The sequence below is a fragment of the Uloborus diversus genome, chromosome 1 (genome assembly GCF_026930045.1).
Source record: "Uloborus diversus isolate 005 chromosome 1, Udiv.v.3.1, whole genome shotgun sequence".
NCBI lineage: Eukaryota > Metazoa > Arthropoda > Arachnida > Araneae > Uloboridae > Uloborus > Uloborus diversus.
In genome coordinates, this window is record NC_072731.1 from 123747024 (window position 1) to 123766829 (window position 19806).

The window sequence follows — 19806 nt, forward strand, 5'->3', positions numbered from 1 at the left end:
TGGCGGAAATCATTGTTAATTTCAATGCAAACTCAAGTGGTGTTATAATTTGGCAGACACTTGGTGATATATCGTTAGACTTTTGGTGGCCAAGTTTTGTCACCAACTTGGCGGATTTTTTAAAAAAAATCTGACTTCAATTTGACCACTGTTGGTGATATTTAGAGCGTTAACTATTGAATCACATTAAAATTTTCAATAATGAGGAAATAACATTAAAATGGTGTAAAAGGAAGTCATGTGATGCACACATCAGCTCGTTTTTTCTAAAAACCTCATTTCTTGAGGCGCACTGTCTCATTTTTCACACTATCTGGTAGATAAACTTCATGGATGTGAGTGAGATGAATTCATCTAGACATCATATGTACACAAAATTTCTTTTTATAATAAGTAAAAGTTAACAACATAAAATGTTCATACTGACTCTGCCCATTATGGTGACTGCCCAGACACTAAAATTTTCAGCTTCCCCTCCAGGAATCTCAGTGCCACCAATAGCAACATCAATGAATGGTTCCAGCACAGGATCTTCATGTATGCTGGGAATCTAAATAAATAAATAAATATATAAAAAGAAAAAGAAGCAGCCCAAAGAAAACGTCTGTGACTTGGTTGATAGCTATTTAAAATATGTTTAATTTTTTGCTTAGCACTAGCATTTTAATTTTTGCATGAAATTTATTACATAGAACACTATTTTTTAATTCAAAATTAAATTAAAAGAATACTTTTTGACTTATTTCAGCTTCTTCACTGAGACCTACCAAAGAATTAAATAACTAACTAAATAAAAAGGCTGATATGTCACAATCCTATTTTGAAGATTTTCCAATAGTATTATTGTTCTTTTAAAAATTAAGTTATTTTTATGAATTTGCATTTACATTTTAATGTTACGATTACCAAAATAATATTTTAATTTCAAGCTTTCGATTTCCTTTAAATTCATTATTTATCTTCAACTACAGAATTGGTTTGTTCATCATAAGTACAAAACATTTCCGGTGCCTGAACAAAAGTTGGGGCAAATCCTACCTAGCAGCAGCATAATACTGTGATTAGGATCTGCATCGCCTTTACAGTGCCGCCAAGTTATGCGTACCCCCCCTCCCCCACCTATTGATTTGTGCAACATTGGTGGGACAATCAAATGTTAAAGAAAATGGCAAGTTTGACTCAGAGGGCACAGATCATTGCTAAAGGCAATGCTACCAACTTTCATCACAAATTCACTGCTGGTGATACAGTTGCTTTTTCATGACACAAATCTGTTCTTCAAACATACAAAGTAAGGCACAGTAATAATACCCATTTAAACAGCAAATCTGTTTTTCAAATATACTGGATCCGGCATAACATAGCCATTCTCAAACAGTAACAGACCAACATTGATTCAGATGACCAGGGTGAACCAGTGGCGTAGCTAGACCCGACTTTCGGGGGGGGGGGGGGTTACTTCTTTTATATATATATATATATATATATATATATATATATATATAATATCCTAGGCCTAGCAAAGGATTATATATATATATATTATATATATATATAATATATATATATATAATCCTTTGCTAGGCCTTTTCCATATTAAGTTCTGTTCACTTATATGTCAGCGCGTATGAGTCACAGACATTATTTATTACACACTTAAATGCTTCTCACACCATATATGGCTATGTTGTGGGCTCAGATGAGATTCCCCTTAAAGTACCTACCAGACACTTTTTTTCCCTCCAGACTTAAGCCAGCCTCTGTCTGCGGTGCAAAGCCCAATAATATTTCGTTATTGCAATCTGCTCCTCCTATATAGATCACGTGCGATCACATGATCGAGGGATAATTATCTGTAACCTTTTAATGATATTCCCTATATAAAAATCGTGGCACAACTAAACAGGGGGTTAGAAGAGAAGTTCCTGCTGTTATATTCCATGTAAAAATAAAGATGTGATTTGTGAATGTAGCTCTGTCCTCTTCCTACGTGGTGGATTATCACGGCACAACACTGCAACAAGATTCGTAATAAGAACCGAGTGGCGGTTCTTACATATATATATATATAATCGCTTGGAATTTTTTCCTTTTCTTCTTTTTTTTTTCTTTCACTTCTCTCTTCTTTCTCTCTTTTTTTTGAGACTAACTTTTCGGGGGGGGGGGGGTTGTCCCCAAAACCCCCCCTTTAGCTACGCCCCTGGGGTGAACGGTTAATTTTCCCTACGTTACAGTATTATGTTTGCACTAATTTGCACTACTGCAATCAGCTTCTCAGTGGGATTTGAAGATGATAGCGCCATATTGGGGAAACATTTGTCTTCATTAGTAATGCATTCCTGTAATTATGATCAGAAGCTCTGTGTTTTTCATGAATCATTTTCAGTAGTACTGCTAAAATTCCATTTTAAATGCCAAAGGCTCCATTGTCTTTGGCCTGCCTCAAAAGACATCAGTCATCAGTTTTTCAAATGCTCACTGTTTTGAACTCTTAACATGATAGTCCACAGCAAAATGAGCGCAAAAACAGTGCTGGAAGATAATTATGGAACTGTTATGTTTGAAGCACCCAAGCGCTAATAGACAATGCGCACAGTGGTGCCCAACCAACAGCCCACGAGCCACACCGGGCATTGTTTCGTCCAATGTTACGAACTGAAGAGCACAATTACTGACAATAACAAATTTGGAGACAAATGATCAGAAATTGGTTTCTGAAAAACATGCATCTAATAAAATAGGCATCAAGTAATCATAACAACAAAAACTGATTTGTAAGTTTCTTTCCTTTTCTCTTATTTCTCATGTTATTTAGAAGATAATGAAATACATTTTGAAATTTCATATGCGTTCTAGCCCCCAAGAATGATTTAAATAAGAGGTGCGGCCCTCCGGAAGAAAAATGTTGGGCACCCCTGGTCTAGGCCATGCTAGCAAATGAAATGGCACAGCATGTGCCATTCAAGGATACATAATTCAAACATTGTTTGTAGCTACCAGTGGAAAATGGGTAAATTATTATGATAAAACTTGTGTTGTAAGATAAAAGTATTTTTCTGTTATTGAATGCTTCATTAATCACTTGGTTAAAGACTTGTTTCATCTGTTGTAAATTTTATAAGAAAACATGATTTTTTTTTAACATCACTAGCCCAGAGATATTTATTAACTCCTTCACAAGAGTGTTTCATGCATTGGAAAGTGAAAAAAAAAGAAAAAAGAACAGAATTTTTAGATTTGAATTCTTTGTTATTTTTCCAAACATTAAACGTCAAAAATTTTAAACACTGAAAATCAAAACAGTAGACATCTCCTTTCTTTCCTGTTTTCTATTTTATTTTTAGAAAGTTAACTTTTTATTGAATTGATCACTATAATGGTCTTTGCAGCTTTCGTATATTTTACTTCTCTAAGAAATGTCAAGGGATATTTTTATGCAGAGGGCTAGAACTAATGTTTTAAATTTTGTGTAAGCATTTTAGTTTAAAAACTAAGCAAGGTTAGAAAAAAATATTTTCGGACTGTTTTAAAATCCTGGAAGATCAGTTTTTACAAAATTTATTACATGATAGAGTAACAAAGCAAAAACCAAAAAACTTCACTGAAACAATAAAGAAGGTATCAGCATTCCTATAACAAGTCTGGGGGGACAACATATGAATCATAATTTTAATGTCATTAGAAAGAAGATGGCTCAAAATATTGATCACTGTGGTGCTAGGCTTTTAGAACAGACAATTTTTCTCCGGGCACTTGTGCTGCATTATTCCTCAAGAAATTCATGGTTTCAAGGGTTAAAAATTTATATAAAAACCCTAACTTCAGAGAAAAAAATTCCTTAATACAAATGATTTATAAGCTATGTAATGCTAAATGCTATGTTTAAAAATATTTAGCAAACACACTGCTAGTCGAAAATAAGAATTTACCATAGACCATTTATTTGTTGCACAAAACCTTCGATATCTAACCCATTTTCGTCGTCTAACACAAGAGTTCCAAATTTTGTTTGGTCCATATTTAGCAGGAAAATCAACTGCATAAGTCCAACCCTATGTGAAGAAAAAAAATAATAATTCAACATTTCCAAAAATACATCTTTTCAGCTTTAAAAACTATTTTTAAAATTATTTTTGAAATATTTCTTTAAAAAGTAACTTTTTAAAAAACTACTATTTAAATTTTCTTTTCCAGAAACAGACTTTTTTTTTGTTGTAAACTATGGGATGAAAACAAATTTGCTTCTTTTTATTTAAAATCACATACTCATATTTATATGCATGCATACATATTTAGTAACATGCAAAAACATATAGGCTGTATCTACACTCAATAAAAATACGTTAAAAATTTTACTTAAACAATCACCAGCTGATCTCACCAGCTGATAATCCTTTGAGTCTACAGGTTGCTGACCCATTGGGTGTGACTAAAGACTTAGCTGTTATCCATGATGCAGTGAATCGGGCGGTTCCAATTCATGCTTCATCTGGAAAAGTCACTGAGCCAGAGTGAAGTCCAATATCATTGCTACCAGTATCTTGCAAAGCCCACACTACCCCCTGAACAAGTTTTAGATAAGTTACGTTTCAGATTATGATCCTCAGTAGAAAGGAGGAATTGATATAATTTCCCTGCAGGTGCACTGTTAATTCCTTTTAGCAGTGCCATATAAGAATAAACATTATGACAAGACAGACTCCATGTTATGTTTATATTCTACTTTTACACTACAACACGCTGTTCCCTGACATTCGTTAAATGAAATGCAGTAATGTTGCGTACATAGTATCGTAGTCAGTTAAATATTAATGCTGATACAGTGGTCTTTATTTGACTTAACCCAATCCAACAAGGTTCTTCTTCAACATTGGGGTGTTACACAAAAAAACTTGTAATATGTTCCCATACACCAAGAAAGTAAGGAAATAAAAATAATAATACTTGTAAAAATTTAATCACATGCCTCAGGTTCCAATGGTTGTCCTTTCAAATTATCTTCTATATACCACTCTTCTTCCCATTCCCATCCTTTAGACGGCAAACTGAAATTATCTTTTGGGAGGGATATCAATCCATCAGCACTACTCCAATGTGGGCGATCAGTCGGTAATAAGGAGTCTGAGAAACCATGAATAGGATTCCATCTCTTCAAAGATAAAAAATAATGTATTAATTTACATATTAGAAAAAGAATAGGGGAAACATGTGAACAATTCTTTTCATTTCTTTATTTTTTAAAAAATATTATCAATTTCTCAATGCAAAAGTGTCACCATAATTGAAAAAACTTTTCTTTGTGTGACCTTCTCAGATGAAAAATGAGGAAAAAAAACCCCGTGTATTTGGCCTTTTTATAACAACTTCAATGAGTTGTGCGCATGACAGGTGTTTTGATTTACATATTCTGATACTTGCAGCACCATCCAGGGGTGGACTGGCTGACCTTGGCCCAGTCGGCAAAAGAGTATTTTGGCCCACCTCTGTAAATTAAAAAAGTTGAATTAACCAGTACCAGAGCTCGATTCTTCCGAGCTGAGCAAAGACATTTAACTACCGCTATAGTTCCTATTTTCCTTTAAGTTTCTAAATCAAGTTTTAAAGTTCTAAAAAAAGAAAATTGTGAAACGTAAAATAAAGCTAGCATTAACACATTTTTTATGTGCCTTCAAAGGATATTAATGGTTATAAGTCTGAAAAGGCGCATCCTGAGGCTTCTATACTTACAACATAGGAAGGACACGAGGAAAGGGAGGAATCAGATAAATTCCCCCGAAAATTATTCGAAATTGTAGTATCAATCTGTATAGGCATAAGGAGAAAAGAATCGGAAGAAGGGGTTCTAGTTCCCTTCCAAGCGATATTTTCAAAATTGATGTCAAAAAGCGTAATTTTACAATTTTTGGTAAGTTGAAGATAGGAAAAAGAAAGGGTTGCCCCACGATTTTGTTTTCTCAACTTTTATTTTTTTCAAAATTGAAGTCTATTTTTGGCTTATTCTTTGTTTACAACAGAATGTCGAGGGCTCTTCCCAGAATTTCTCCGAAATGGAAAGTTTTAGAAATGCAATTTTAGGTTACCCTTGGTAAAATTAATTAATCAGGGAAGCATCGGGAGCTCTCTGCAAAAACATTACGATTTTGAACTATTAAAAAACGAAAAACTATCATTGGTCACGCTTGAGAGAGGAGGAGGATCAGTGATTTCATTTAGAAGCATTTAAAAACTGAAGTAGACTATACCCAATTTTAAATTGCATTTAGTCACAATAGGGAGTCCGGCGACTCTCCTTCTTAATTTTTCGGCATTGAAATTATAAAAACATAGTCTTACAATGTGTTTGAAAACATTAAAAGGAAAGGGGATAGGTTTCTCGAGTGTTTCCCCCCACATTTTTTTAGGAGAAGGTTGTGCCCTTCCGCTTTTAAGCTAACTTTTGAGCCTTAACTTGATCAACCTTCCTTACCCCTTAAAAGTTTAGACAAAACTTCACAAAAGCATTTTTTTCAAAAGGTAAAGATTCACATAGGCCTGTCCCTGAAACGTCACTCTTTCGTTTCAATAATTTATCTACAAGAATCTGGTTAGAAAATATCTGAATATTTTTTGCATTACCTTTAAAACTAAACATCAAAAAGCTTTTCAATATTTTAAAAATAATTACTATAACAATGTATGTACTTAGAAAACCAAAAAGTAAAAAAAGCACCTTTTTTGATTTACAAAACTTCTCTAAACAGTACCCTTTTATCTGAAAGCGCACTGCCCCTTTTTTTTGGTCTGGGGGAAACACTGGTTCCCTCAGGGCATTTTTTTTCTGAAATTGAAATCAATTTTTGACTATAGTGCTTTTAAAAGGGTTACGGAGCTCACCCACAAAAATTTCAAAAAGTGAAATTTTAGGCTATCTTAAGTGACTTTAAGGAAATGGTGAAAGTTCGAAGACTTTGTCTGGCAATTTTTCAATATTTAAATCTGAAAAACGCAATTAAGGGCTTTAATGCAAGAACCAAGAACTGAGTTAGTTCAGACTCACTCATTTTTGGTAACACCAACAAATAACAGCAGTGTCTGGTAAAAAGGCTAATATCTTTCCCACATTATTTACTAGAGAGCAGAGGGCTGACCTTACATTTGTGTCCGTTGTAGCATCAATCGGAACTTCTATACTATTGGCCACACGCAAAAATGAATTAAAAAAAAAAGTTTGGACTGAACTAGTTCTTGCATCAAAGTCCTCAATTGTAGACTTAAGGCTAGTATCGTTGGTGACTTTTTTACTAAAGGAACCTCATATCTGGGTACCCCGTTAAGTAAAAATCTAGTCCTGATTACAACTGAGGACTAATTTATCAAAAGGGAACATATCCATTTTCCAAAAATGTTCAGAGGTAAGAAAAAATAATTAAGGTAAGAGCAAAATAGTTTTATCAACTTCTCTGGGTACAAAATTGAGCACAAAAGCACAGCAAATCATGGGCTAGAGTAAGAAATGTTTGCGTAAAAAAAACAAGGAGATATCGCCATCTTAATTTTGGATATACGCCCTTTTGAACGAAAACCCGAATGTTGAAAACTCCAATTTCACCAAAACTCTAATATTTCACCTTCTTATATTCTCTTATCGAAGTACATGAACCTAAAAGTAGTGGATTAAAATTTGAGGATTTTGGACATGTGTTCCTTTGGATATAAAAGTCTTCGTACTACAGATTCTTTCAAGATATGTCCCCTTTTGTTCAAAATAAAACATTAGAGGACAGATTTGTTACCTTTTTATCAAAAAGCCACACTTTACTCTTAAATAAAATAGAATTTTCCATGTTTGGATTTCTTGAGAGTAAGTGATTTGATAAAGGTCGTGTGAAAGGTTTAGAAAATATCATAAAATGAATTTTTCTAAAAATTGGACATGTTAGCTTTTGATAAATTACTCCCCAATTAATGTAGCTCAAAAAAAAGAAAGAAAGAAAGAAAGAAAGAAAGAAAGAAAGAAAGAAACCTTGCCCTCCCCAGCCCCCGGAACGCAATCCTAAATCCGCTTATGTTTAGGAGCTCTCTCGAAGTCGAAATTTTGTCCTGTTTCAGATTCAGTTTATCGTAGTCCAGACTTGCTTTAGCTTTCCCGTATGCGCTTCAGGGATGAAAATACTCGTATAGCGATAATTTACAATGACCAATGAAACATCTTGCTTAATGACAGCTTTTAGTCGAATGTCACAAACAGTGAATATCAGGAGTGCGCACAGAAATTTTGGTACACGTCACAAATGACGGCCCCCCTCTACCTTGTTTACCCCCTACGTCCCTACATATATTTCACCCCTCATTTAAAAAATCTCGGGCCTTCTGGCTCGGAACCGGGTCAAAAAATGTCCCTTCTCTCCCCCCCCCCCACTCCGTGTTTGTTCCTGCTCGTGCTCATGTATCAACACCCCAAAGCATGACCCACACATTTATAGCAGTGCCAGGGCTGCTTTGTCTAATGCTGCAGGCCCCTTCAATTTATGTTAATAGACTTACAAATATGAGTTTTTAACTCTCTTTTTTCGTCTTGGGCTCTTTTCCTGGCCGCGTCGGAATCCAATTTCTCTGGTCCCCTCCCGTTTCTTCAATGTGGGAGCCATGGCCCCCAGAGCTCTAAAAACTAGACAGAAAGTTGATAAAAGAGGAAAGCATTCGTTACGTGGTGAACTTCGACTATTTACTTTGGTTCCTGCTTAGGGTGGAAAAAAAATAAACTTCTTTTAAAATACATTCACATAGATTAAACGAATTACATGTTTTTATTATTTAATAACACTTTAAAAAATGTTAGGTGTGAATTTAAATGTATTAAGTTCAATAAAAAAAAAATGCTTGGAGTGGCCCACTCGGCGGTTGGCCCAGTCGGGGATCCCCGACTAGCCGACCTCGCTAGTCGACCCCTGGCGCCATGTATTGCTAAAAATTCCAACAATTTAATTTTTTTGCTGCCGTACGTTTTTCCCCTTCTTCGATAATATTCTGTTGAAATTTGAGGTCATTCTGACCAGTGGTTATATTTTTACAGCGTTTTGAAAGTGGAACTTTAATTATAATCACCCTGTATATTTTGTTTTTAAGCTTCATACATTGTTTGATAATGTATTTAAAAATGATTTTGAACTTCAGTTTTTAATTAAATGAAAATATTTTATGTCTTTTTATTTCCCGTAAGTATTATATATCACTAGAGATGACAACAATCGGGAAAAAAAACGGAAAATTTCCGAAAAAAACGGAAAAAGAAACGTTTTTTTCCAAAAAAATAAATTTCCACTTCGGAAAAATTGAAAAAAAAAAATTCAACTTTTCAGGGTTTTAATTGAAATTTTCAGCAAAAAGTGATTAGAAATTTCTCATGCTTAAATTTTGATGCGATTTCCTCCCTCCCCCCCCGTTTTATGTTGAAATACTGTCGAACATGCAAGTTATTGTATGACGATATAATTTGTATGTAGATAATAAAATGTTTAATAAAACTTTTTGCAAAAAAGCTTAAACCAACAACCTTAGTGAAGAATTAATTTTCCTTTTTCATAAAACAAACAAGCATAACTTTAATCACAAAACTATGTTTCTGCTGGCTGTGCTAACCAAATGTACAGGGTGCAAAAAAAAAAAAAAAACGGGCAAGCAATTTCCCAAGAAATTCGATTAAAAGCAAATAAATTAACAAAACAAAAAAAATATGAGAAGTCCTTTAGCAATTAATAAATTTAATTGGTTTCAAACTAGCAGCCTTTTGCAGTAACACAGAGATGCAACTGCTTATGGAAATTTTCATTCAAGGGCTGCAAGTCTTTTAATCAATCCTATTCCCAATAAAGCAATTGGTTTAGAGAGTTCAATTTTATGTCTGTTTAGGGTATTCCTTTGACTCCAAAATAGACCATACAGTGTAATAAATGAGATTGAGTTCGAGCAAGTAGAACGTCCACTCTAAAATGATATCATGCCAAAAACAATGCGCCTTGTACCACTCTTGTCTTTTTGGCCATATGAATCGTTGTGGAGTTAAAGGAAAATGTCCAGTCTACAATGCTGAAGTGCTCTTAGGCCCACAGAAGTAAAATAACCTCTAAAATGTCCTTCTGGTTCACTTTTTAATTCATTTTACGACCCTTATCCACAAAAAACTACAGATTTTTTGTCGCTTGTGCTGATTCCATTTCAGACCAAGCCTGACTTCGGATTTTGGCGATATCTAACATTTTCTTAGGTGCTTGGAGTGTCTACAGACCAAATCCTATGGTTCTGGGGGATGTGAGCCGGTGGAACGGTAAATCAGTGAAAGGTATCTGTTCCAGTGTGAACTTGCGTCCCGTCTCAAACGTTTCTGGCATCTTTGGAGTCATACGAATGCCTGAACCTTTTGGAACTCGTAAAACTTCTGTTTGAGCTGCTTTTTTCCTTAGTCCAACTTATCGGTCACAAATTTAAAAATTTACGAATGACTTCTCTCGTGGAAACCCAAGGATTTCATTGAACTCACTTTTAGATTGACCAGACGATTAACTGAAATGTTCACTGTTCGTTTTTGTACACATTCCCGACTATCCAAGCCACTTGAAACGGCATGCCGTTTCAAATACTGTTTGTCGAGGGACATCAAGCAAACGAACTGTCGTTCTACTTGGTTAAACAACTTAAAATAGCAGGTATTTTGATTAAAATTGTAAAAAAACCGAAAAACAATACATAAACTAGGTAATATATTGTAAATTATTTTCTAATAAAGTGAGAGACAAAAATAAATTAGGCACTCATTCAAATGAAATTACCTTTGTTCCATTCGATGATACAATTTTTGTCCGATATTTTTTTTTGCCGCACCCTGTATACTGCCATGCTAAGCAAAAAAGGGGAATTTGCAGTTGGGCTCAAGCTGAGATATTGTATTTTAAAGTGTGGCTCTTCCATATATTTGATTCAGATGTCTTTTTTTTTTTTTAAGAATTTTTCAAATCAATAGTTCTTGATCAAATGACCCTAAAACATTTTATTTAATAAGTAAAGAACGAAACAGAACAACTTGGTTATAATAACTGAAATTTGTTCAAAAGTGCTGGTATGACTTTTACTACTGTACTTAGCACGGTCGTATGAATAAATTGAAACTGTAGTTTAAGTTTTGGTTCAGCTGAAGAAACACCAATTTAGTTTTGATTTGGTCTGAGACTGGATTGGAAAAAATCAAAACTCAATAGCTTTCATTTTCAGAAAGTAAAGTTACATTGTATTATTTTTTCTTTCAAAAAAAAAAATCAATCATGTTTGAAAGTCGAAAATTTCAATTAATGCTTCAAGTTTCAAAGGCAATCTAAAATAGAAAATTACGATTAGACACACATTACCCAATATTATTGGTTGAATGACTACTTGACTTATTTCTGGTGCTTGATCATGAAAGCTCTAAGTTATAAAACAAAAAGGTTTTTTTCTAATTAATCTTACCTTTATATGTATTTCTGTCAAGTAAATGTGTGGATATCATACATTTTTTGATGCTTAACCCTTTATATGTTCCAAGAAACACAAAGCTATTAAGAAACCCTAATTTTATTCATAAAAAAAATCAAATTTTCCATTTTTTTCCCGAAAAAACCGGCAAAAAACCGGTTTTTTTCCTACCATTTCAAAATTTCCGGAAATTTTACATCTCTAAATTATCAGCTGCAGAAATTAATTCGCGTGAAAGATCTCATTGATAAGAAGTTAGCTGTTGCCATTTTTCTTGAGTTTGAACAAATAAATTCTTTCTTTATTGTTTTATGGCTTTTCATGCAACGGGGGGATTTAAAACTTTTTCTATTTGATATTTTTAGCGATTGATTGATCTTGCAAACTGCGTGAGTACAAAATTTGAGTATAGTCACGGCTTCACTTGATACCTGGACCGATTATTATGAAAATTGCTATATACAGGGGTCTGTCCAGGGATTTTCACAAGGTCCGTTTTGTGTGAAAAATCAAATAATTTTGTGAAAAACAGAATAATTTTGCGAAAAATTAAAAATTTTTGTGAAAAATAAAAAAAAAATTGTGAAAGATCGTTATTTTGTAAAAACGAAAATTTGAAATTTATAAACATTACTAAATGCGCTGGGGAGAGGGGGGAGGCTCATGGCGCAAACTGCGGCATTGAAATAATTTGTTGGGAGTTTTGTGGTATTCTTTCTCTTTTCTGGTGCATTGTTGAAAGTTTTCATAGCAATGGGGTGGAATCATTCTCCAGAGGATGATCAACCTTGATGTATCAGTATCTATATACCGTTCCACATCTTGTTAAATTGTACTACAAATTTTTTCTGAAGATGTTGTATGGAGAGTAAAAACTTAAAATAATTGAAATCAAAATTATAATTCAGGCAGCGGTTCAGTATTTAAAGTTTTTACAGAGCACGGAATTTCATTTAAAACTTTTAAAATTTATAATTTTAACAAAAAATAAATATAAATTTTATTTGCTTACCTCTAAATAACGCATAGTAAGCATCAAAAATGCGAAATATTCAATTCCCATAGCGGATGCAAAAAGATTGAAATTTTTGAAGTGAAGGCATCAATAGTATAAAAACGGCATATAAAAGAATTTATTTTAGTAAAATTCTCTTCAAAATGCATATTAAAGGTTAATGATAAACATATTGTTAATGTCTATCGACATAGTTGAAGCAAAAATGAAATTAAACCATCGAACCTTCTAGACACTTTTAAAAGAACGCAGGATTCCGCTTAAACTAATGATTTCACTAAAAATAAAGAGAATTTTTATTTGTTTGCCTCGTAACAAAGCGTAGTTAGCATGAAAAATGAGTAAGATTCGATTGTCATACCGGATGCAAAGAGATCGCATTTTTCAAAACGAAGGCATCAAAAGTAAAAAAAAACAGCAAATAAAAGTTTATTTAAGTAAAACAATTTTAGAGTTGCATTTTAATATGTTAACTTGATGAATATTATTAATAACCACCGACCTTTTTGCTGAAAATTCGGACTAGGAAAAGAAAGAAGAAAAAAAAGGAGGTGGGGAGATGTAACACAACGGACAATACCAGAGATTCCCGATATTGACATAGGAAAAAATACAGGAACTCCGGTTTATAACCGGTACCCCAAGCACCCTTGTTAGCATAAAAAAATCAAAACTAACATAATTTCTTCTCAACATAACGTTAAAACATCACACCATAAAGTCGCAAAAATTGCCAAGCTGGTAAAATGTTAGGAATATTTATCAAGTCTCTGTAAAAGAATAAACTAGACATTTATTTAATGTTACTGTTTATTTTATTGTTGGTAACCATATCTGAAGCGATCACATATCTTCCCCACCCTATAGCTATTCTATTCATTAACAGTACCAAGTTTAATTTGCTGATATGTGTTATTATTGTTTAGATTGAGAGCAGAGTGAGAAAGGTGCTGAGGCAGCAATATCAAGCTGCAGGTCATAACATTTTCAAAGAAATCTATAACAACAACATCGTTGCTGGCTATTTTGATTCTGCTGTGATAAAAGAAACAGTAAGCATCACAGAAATATGTGGATATTTCTTTTGAAAAATTAGCCATTATTTTGATTTTAGATTTGCTTTTACAATAAATGATTTGTGAAAGAACCGTTTTCGTTGATTAGAATTTTGTGAAGGGTCCGTTTTGGTTGATCGGAATTTTGGGAAGGGTCCGTTTTGGTTGATCGGAATTTTGTGAAGGGTCCGTTTTGAGTGATCGTATTTTTGTGAAGGGTCCGTTGACGGACCCAAATTTCCTCTGGCCAGACCCCTGATATATATATGTATTTTTCCACGGAGAAGGTGCATAATATGCTCATTGAAGCCACTCGCCACCAGGTGGCACTGCAGAGTAGCAACTTCTGCCCCGTTCAACCGATTGTCATGAAAATTAGTATAATGATGTATTTTTTTGTTGGCGTAGCAACGCGCGTCGGGTACAGCTAGTACTTTATAAAATAAAGTCCCTTGTAGTTTGAAACATTTTGCTGCATCATCGAATCCTCCACAAATATATAGTTCGCAGTCTTCTTTTATTTGCATATTTTGAAGCATTAGTGCACATAAACCTAACAAGCTGCAGTGTTTTTTGAGGGCTTGAAAAGAAAAATTTACAATTGTTCGGAGTTTTTGTCGAATTACTTGAAATTATTTGTATTTTTTCTTGATAGATAATTATTGCTGTTACATGAATAGAATCAATACCTCTTAATGTTTCTTGATTGAAATCATTGTTACCCATGGCCTCATGAAGAAATAATGATGTATTTCTTACTGCAGTGAAACCTGTGTATAACAATACTGTCCATAACGATATTTTTTTTGGCCCCAGTAAAATGTCAGCATGAATAATCAAACTGTCTATAGCAATAACCTGTCTATTACGATATTTTTTTAGGTCCCAACAGTATCGTTGTAGACAGGTTTTACTGTATATTCTTAGGAATAATCATATTTTTGTCTGCATCTTCACATGTGAACATGTTACTTCTAAATCAAACTCTTGTAATGCTTTGTAGTTGATGCAATGCCCAAGTTTATTCAATAGGCTTATTGAATATTTTGACTGACAAATGATGAGCTGGTTCAGCTGAAGCTATATGTTTCGGAGTCGTTTCTAAGTAACAGCAAAAAATATATCATAAAACACGGATATTGCGCTTCTTTTATGGGCAGTTCTCAAAAGGTGGGAACAAAAAAGTTAACTTTGAGCAATTTCAAAAATTTTCAAATTTGACATCAATTTTGCTTTTATTCTATAGTATGCATACCTAGAACACAATATATGAACATGAAAAGACAGCAGGTATTTGTAAAAATTGTTAATTAGCAAATTAAATCAGCAGTCTGTAGGTAACAGATTTTGGACATTGTTGTCCTGTAGGTAACGGATTTTGGACATCATCTTAATGTAAGTTTCACCATTTTTGACAATTGTTAATCTGATTTTTAACTTTTCCAATGAAAATTTTATTTACTACTTTTTGAATTTTGCAATTTAATAATAAAGAGGATATTAATCAAGTACTTGAATGGCTATACATACTGCTCTTTACATATAATGATAAATAAAGTTAAATATAAGTTTTGGAATGATTTTGAAAAAGTTGATGAAAGGTAAAAAAAAGCTTCAAATTAAAAATAATACAAATGTAAAAAGTGACATCAGTTTTAAAAATGAATATATTTTTTTTAATGTCATTAAATTTAAAACGATGTCTAAAAATAATTATTGAAAAAAGAAATTCGTATTTCTATTTGGAGATCGTTAAATTATGTTTCGAAAAGAAAGAGAAAAAAAAATCTAAAATACTAAAAGCGGGGGAAAAAAATTGCTAGCGCAGGTGATAAAGTCGCCAAAACTGGTGCAGCTGACGAAAAACTACATTTGTTCAACAGGAATTCCCCTCTGGTAACCCTTAGCTTATCGTACACTGTGTTGTCGCCAACGGAGTTTGCTTGGCGATTTTAGCGCAAAATGGCTTTCGTTCGATCATAACCAGCCATGTTTCTACTGTAATTTATGTATTGTTCAATGTGTAACGTATTAATAATGCAAAATACCAATGGATTAAAGAAGATAACATTATAATAACCTTTTTTATTGAGGTTAGAAGACAGTGGATGATCAAAAATTATGAATAAACGGACAGAATTATCGGCGTCAAGATCGTAACGCGATTTGGACATCTCACATGTATGTTTAAGAAAAATTATTTATCTTCTAAGATACTGCATAAAAGCTTATGAAAACACTTTTAAACAATTAAAAATAGATTCTCAGGATCGATAAATACCTTTAAAACGAAAACATCATATACTTAGTTCTCAAATAATAGCATTGTAAAGATCGTAACTTTTGGACATACATCAAATTTCAAACTTACTTTTTTCTAAAATCGTTTACAAAGTAAATAATCTGTCTTTACTTTTGTTATTTGTGTAAAATATTTACAAGAAATTATTCAGTGTAAGATTCATACCTTTCATTTTTTTTTGAAACGTACGGAAATAATTAAAAAAAATTTTTTTAATGGTACATTTGCTCAGTTAACGTTTTGGTATGTCCAAAATTGTGCCTTTTAGCAAAGAAAATATTTTTTAAGGGCATTTGAAGAGCAATTTTTCCACAATTTATGCCAAATCTTGTCTCTATACAGTATTATAATTTAACTCAAAAATTTTTGAGGTTATTAAAATGAAAGTTATTTGGTGTTGAAGCTTCAAAGTTGAGGTCTGTGTTTGCTCCCACCTTTTGAGAACTGCCCTTATATTTATCCCTCAATTCATTAAACATTCTTGGTGCCATGAAAATTCTTGTCGTGTGAAGTCTGGATTATACCACTTTTCAGTAATATCGTCTTTTCTCCTATCTGTTGCTTTTTTGATCAGGCCTAGATCTATAAATTTTGGGACCCTTGCAACAAAATCTATAGGGCTTCTCAGAGGCCAGCAGTTTATATTTGCGAAGTTAACAAGTATTAGTGCGAGTTTCTTTTCCCAATTTCTTGGGTCGCTAGGCCTTTTAAGGATCTCCTCCCCCCCTGCACTGCGGGTACACAGATCTAAGCCCCACCATGATTTAGATATTAAGCAGCGTGTTTGATCTCGGTTTTTTAATTAAGTCACTTGTTCTGCACCATAAATTGTTCGGTCCTTTTATTTTCAAATTTACTATTTCTAACGACATTTCTTACATTTCTTAGTAGTACAACATGTTTTAAAATAATGCTCAAAAGTAACAGAATCTGAATTTTATCAAGACTTATACAATAAAAAAGAATGTTTAACACCACATGGTTACGCAATAGAAGCACAAAAACTGAGCTGTGCGGCGCACTATGCTTATCAGGGGGTAACACCATTACTGTGGTTGGGAAATGGACTAAAAGGAGCCCCCGAGCAATTGGCAAGATATGGTTTTTCATACATCAGATATCGTTGTGTAAATGTATCAATAATAATTTGTAGAAATAAAAATGAGCAATTCCTTGTCTTGCTTGACCATATTTTATTTCAACTCGCAATTTTCTCATGATAATTTTTATTAATTAATTTCTCAAAAATTATATTATTAATTTAATTATTTAATAAAAAAACAACCCACCATCACTTCCACCATTAGAACCAACTATAAATTATGGCAGAAGTAACCAATAAATTGACATTTTAGTATCAGGGGTCTGGCCAGAGGATATTTGGGTCCGTTAACGGACCCTTCACAAAAATCAGATCAACCAAAACGGACCTTTCACAAAATCCCGATCAAACAAAACGGACCTTTCACAAAATCCCGATCAAACAAAACGGACCCTTCACAAAATTCTGATAAACAAGATCGGATCTTTCACAAATTGTTTATTGAAAGAAGAAATCTGAAACCGAAATAACGCATATTTCTGTGTATAAACCGATAATTTTTGTAGCCTTTTTTGAAGTCAAATTAGAAAGATCAGCTGATACAAAATCGGCTTATTTTGAAAAAAAAAAAAAAAAAACGGCGCTCTTGCGATGCTCCTGCAAGGGATAAATGATCACTACTGCCAAATAAATATAATGGTTGTTTGTTTTATCACAGCTAATTAGAAGCGGTGTTGTTGTAAACTTTTCTGAAAAGGCATTGGTAAGCACTTTTCTCCCCCCCCCCCCCGCTCATGATTTAATAAACAATAATAATATATATCTGCGAAATGAACTTAGAACTGCGAAGGGATAGTAAGGGTGGGGAAAAAATATGATCTTTTCAGATAGGGTTACCAACTTCAAAATTATCACCACTTAGCGTCTGGCGTTGAACCTTTATAATGACTTGATTAGAAAATATTCTCATTTCACCAGCTTGTCAATATTTGCGTTTTAAGGTGCGGTGTGATGCTTTATTTATATTGTACTTAGATTGTTATTTTGGGAGAAAATTATATGGGTTTTGTTTTTTCGATGCTAACAAGGATGATTAACTTTAAATAAACTCTTTTAATTATCATTTTTTTTTCTTTAGATGTCTACATTTTGAAAAATGCAATCTTTTAACATCCGATATGAGAATCATATTTTGTTCTTTTTTCAAGCTAACTTTCCTTAATTAGGATGGAAATAAATGAAAAGTCTCTTTATTTCTGTTGGAACTCTCATTTCAAGTTTTTAAAGCAAAATTCCATTTTCTGTTATGAGTCAAGAATTAAAATGATGAATAGATGGTTTATTTTATTATTGTTATTATTATTATTTTTTTTGCGTCAATTGTGTCCACAGATATTAATGAAATGTTTATCATAGGACTCTAAAATGCAATTTTAAAATAATTTTATCAAAAATATTTCTTTAACAAGCCGCTTTTGATGCATTCACTTTGAGAATTGCGATCTCTTTGCATCCGCTATGGGAATCCGAAAGAGTGTCTTGGGTAAAAAAGTTAAATGCTGAACCCTATTCTGAAATTTATTTTATTTATTTTTTTGTTACAATTATTTTAAATACTGTACAGAAATATTTCTAGTATAATTTAACATAATGTAGAATGGTAGATAAATATTGATACTTGGGAGAGCGATTCCCCCCCCCCCCCCGCCAAATATCCGAAAAACAGTCCAGAATGATTTTCTCGACATAGAAGAGTAAAACACTCAACTTTAATTTTAATTGATGCAGCTTGTGCCATCTCTAAATTCTAAAATTTCGTTTTAACAATTTTTTTTTTTTTTTTTGCAAAATTATTTGATTTTTCACAATATTAATTCATTTTTCACAAAATTATTTGATTTTTCACAAAAAACGGACCCTGTGAAAAATCCTGGACAGACCCCTGAGTATGCACTCTATCAATTTTCGTAATGCATAAGAGGAGGGGGATTGAAAAAAAAAGGACAAAAAATAAGCCCGGCAAGATCCATATTGTTAATATATGAGCTTTCGCCAACTAAAATCCATTGACAGAATGCGGTCCTCATATTTTGCGTACTCCTCCAGCGGCTGCTTTATAAGCTTAAAAATTAAGGAGTTAATTTTCAATTTCAGCAGCACTGCCTTTGTAAACCTTTGACGAGCAGATAAAAGCTCTGTTTTGACAAGTTTAAGGAAACGTTTCTAAAAAGAGACAAGGGTTTCACACTATGGTTATACAGTAAAATGTGAATGAGTAGTTGAAAAAACTCTTTAAAAGAAACTTTGAAAAAGTTCAGTAATGAAAAATGGATTCCACATGGAAAGTCAGTTCATAATTCAATAGTGAGAACGAAAACAATAAAGGGCCTGCAATGTATACTGTTGCACATCCTACACCTGAAAAGGAGAAACCATAGCAATGTTAATTTTAAGCTTATGGCTTACAGTTAACTATTTAAAACATATAAGTACCTCATTTTCATAGGTCACAACCCTGTATCGAATGGGAATGTCTCTCGTAGGTACATAAATATAAATCTGATGGTCACCTCCAATAGCCCATGTAAAAAAGTCATTAGACGAAACACGCTTAAAATCTATACCATTTGTTTCAAGCTCTGTCCACCGTTGTTCAGCAGTTGAAAGTATATATACTTTTCCCAAACTATTGACAGCCCATAAATACGACATAATTAGACCACTTTTATTATTCTTGCATCCTATTATTCTTGTGTAGAGGAAATAAATCAAAATTTGACTAGCGTAGAAAGAAGCAATAAGACTATTTTTTAGCAATCGCTAATTAATCCCTCTAAGTTACGATTGGCTGTACAAGATGCAAATTCTAATGCTAAATCGATCATCACTTTCATTGATATTTACAAAA

At 33.1% G+C, this 19806-nt stretch overlaps 1 protein-coding gene across 1 annotated transcript in view; it reads right to left on the reverse strand.

The window, feature by feature from the left end:
• LOC129234700 (tectonin beta-propeller repeat-containing protein 1-like) overlaps nt 1–19610 on the reverse strand; it is an 87231-nt gene extending 67621 nt beyond the window's left edge. Inside the window, exons 1-4 of the mRNA XM_054868737.1 lie at nt 19392–19610; nt 4967–5149; nt 3930–4052; nt 428–550 (exon numbers count right to left, since the gene is read on the reverse strand). Of these exons, the coding sequence (XP_054724712.1) occupies nt 428–550; nt 3930–4052; nt 4967–5149; nt 19392–19610 (648 nt within the window). The remainder of the gene's footprint in view (nt 1–427; nt 551–3929; nt 4053–4966; nt 5150–19391) is intronic.
• Between the last annotated feature and the right edge of the window lie 196 nt (nt 19611–19806).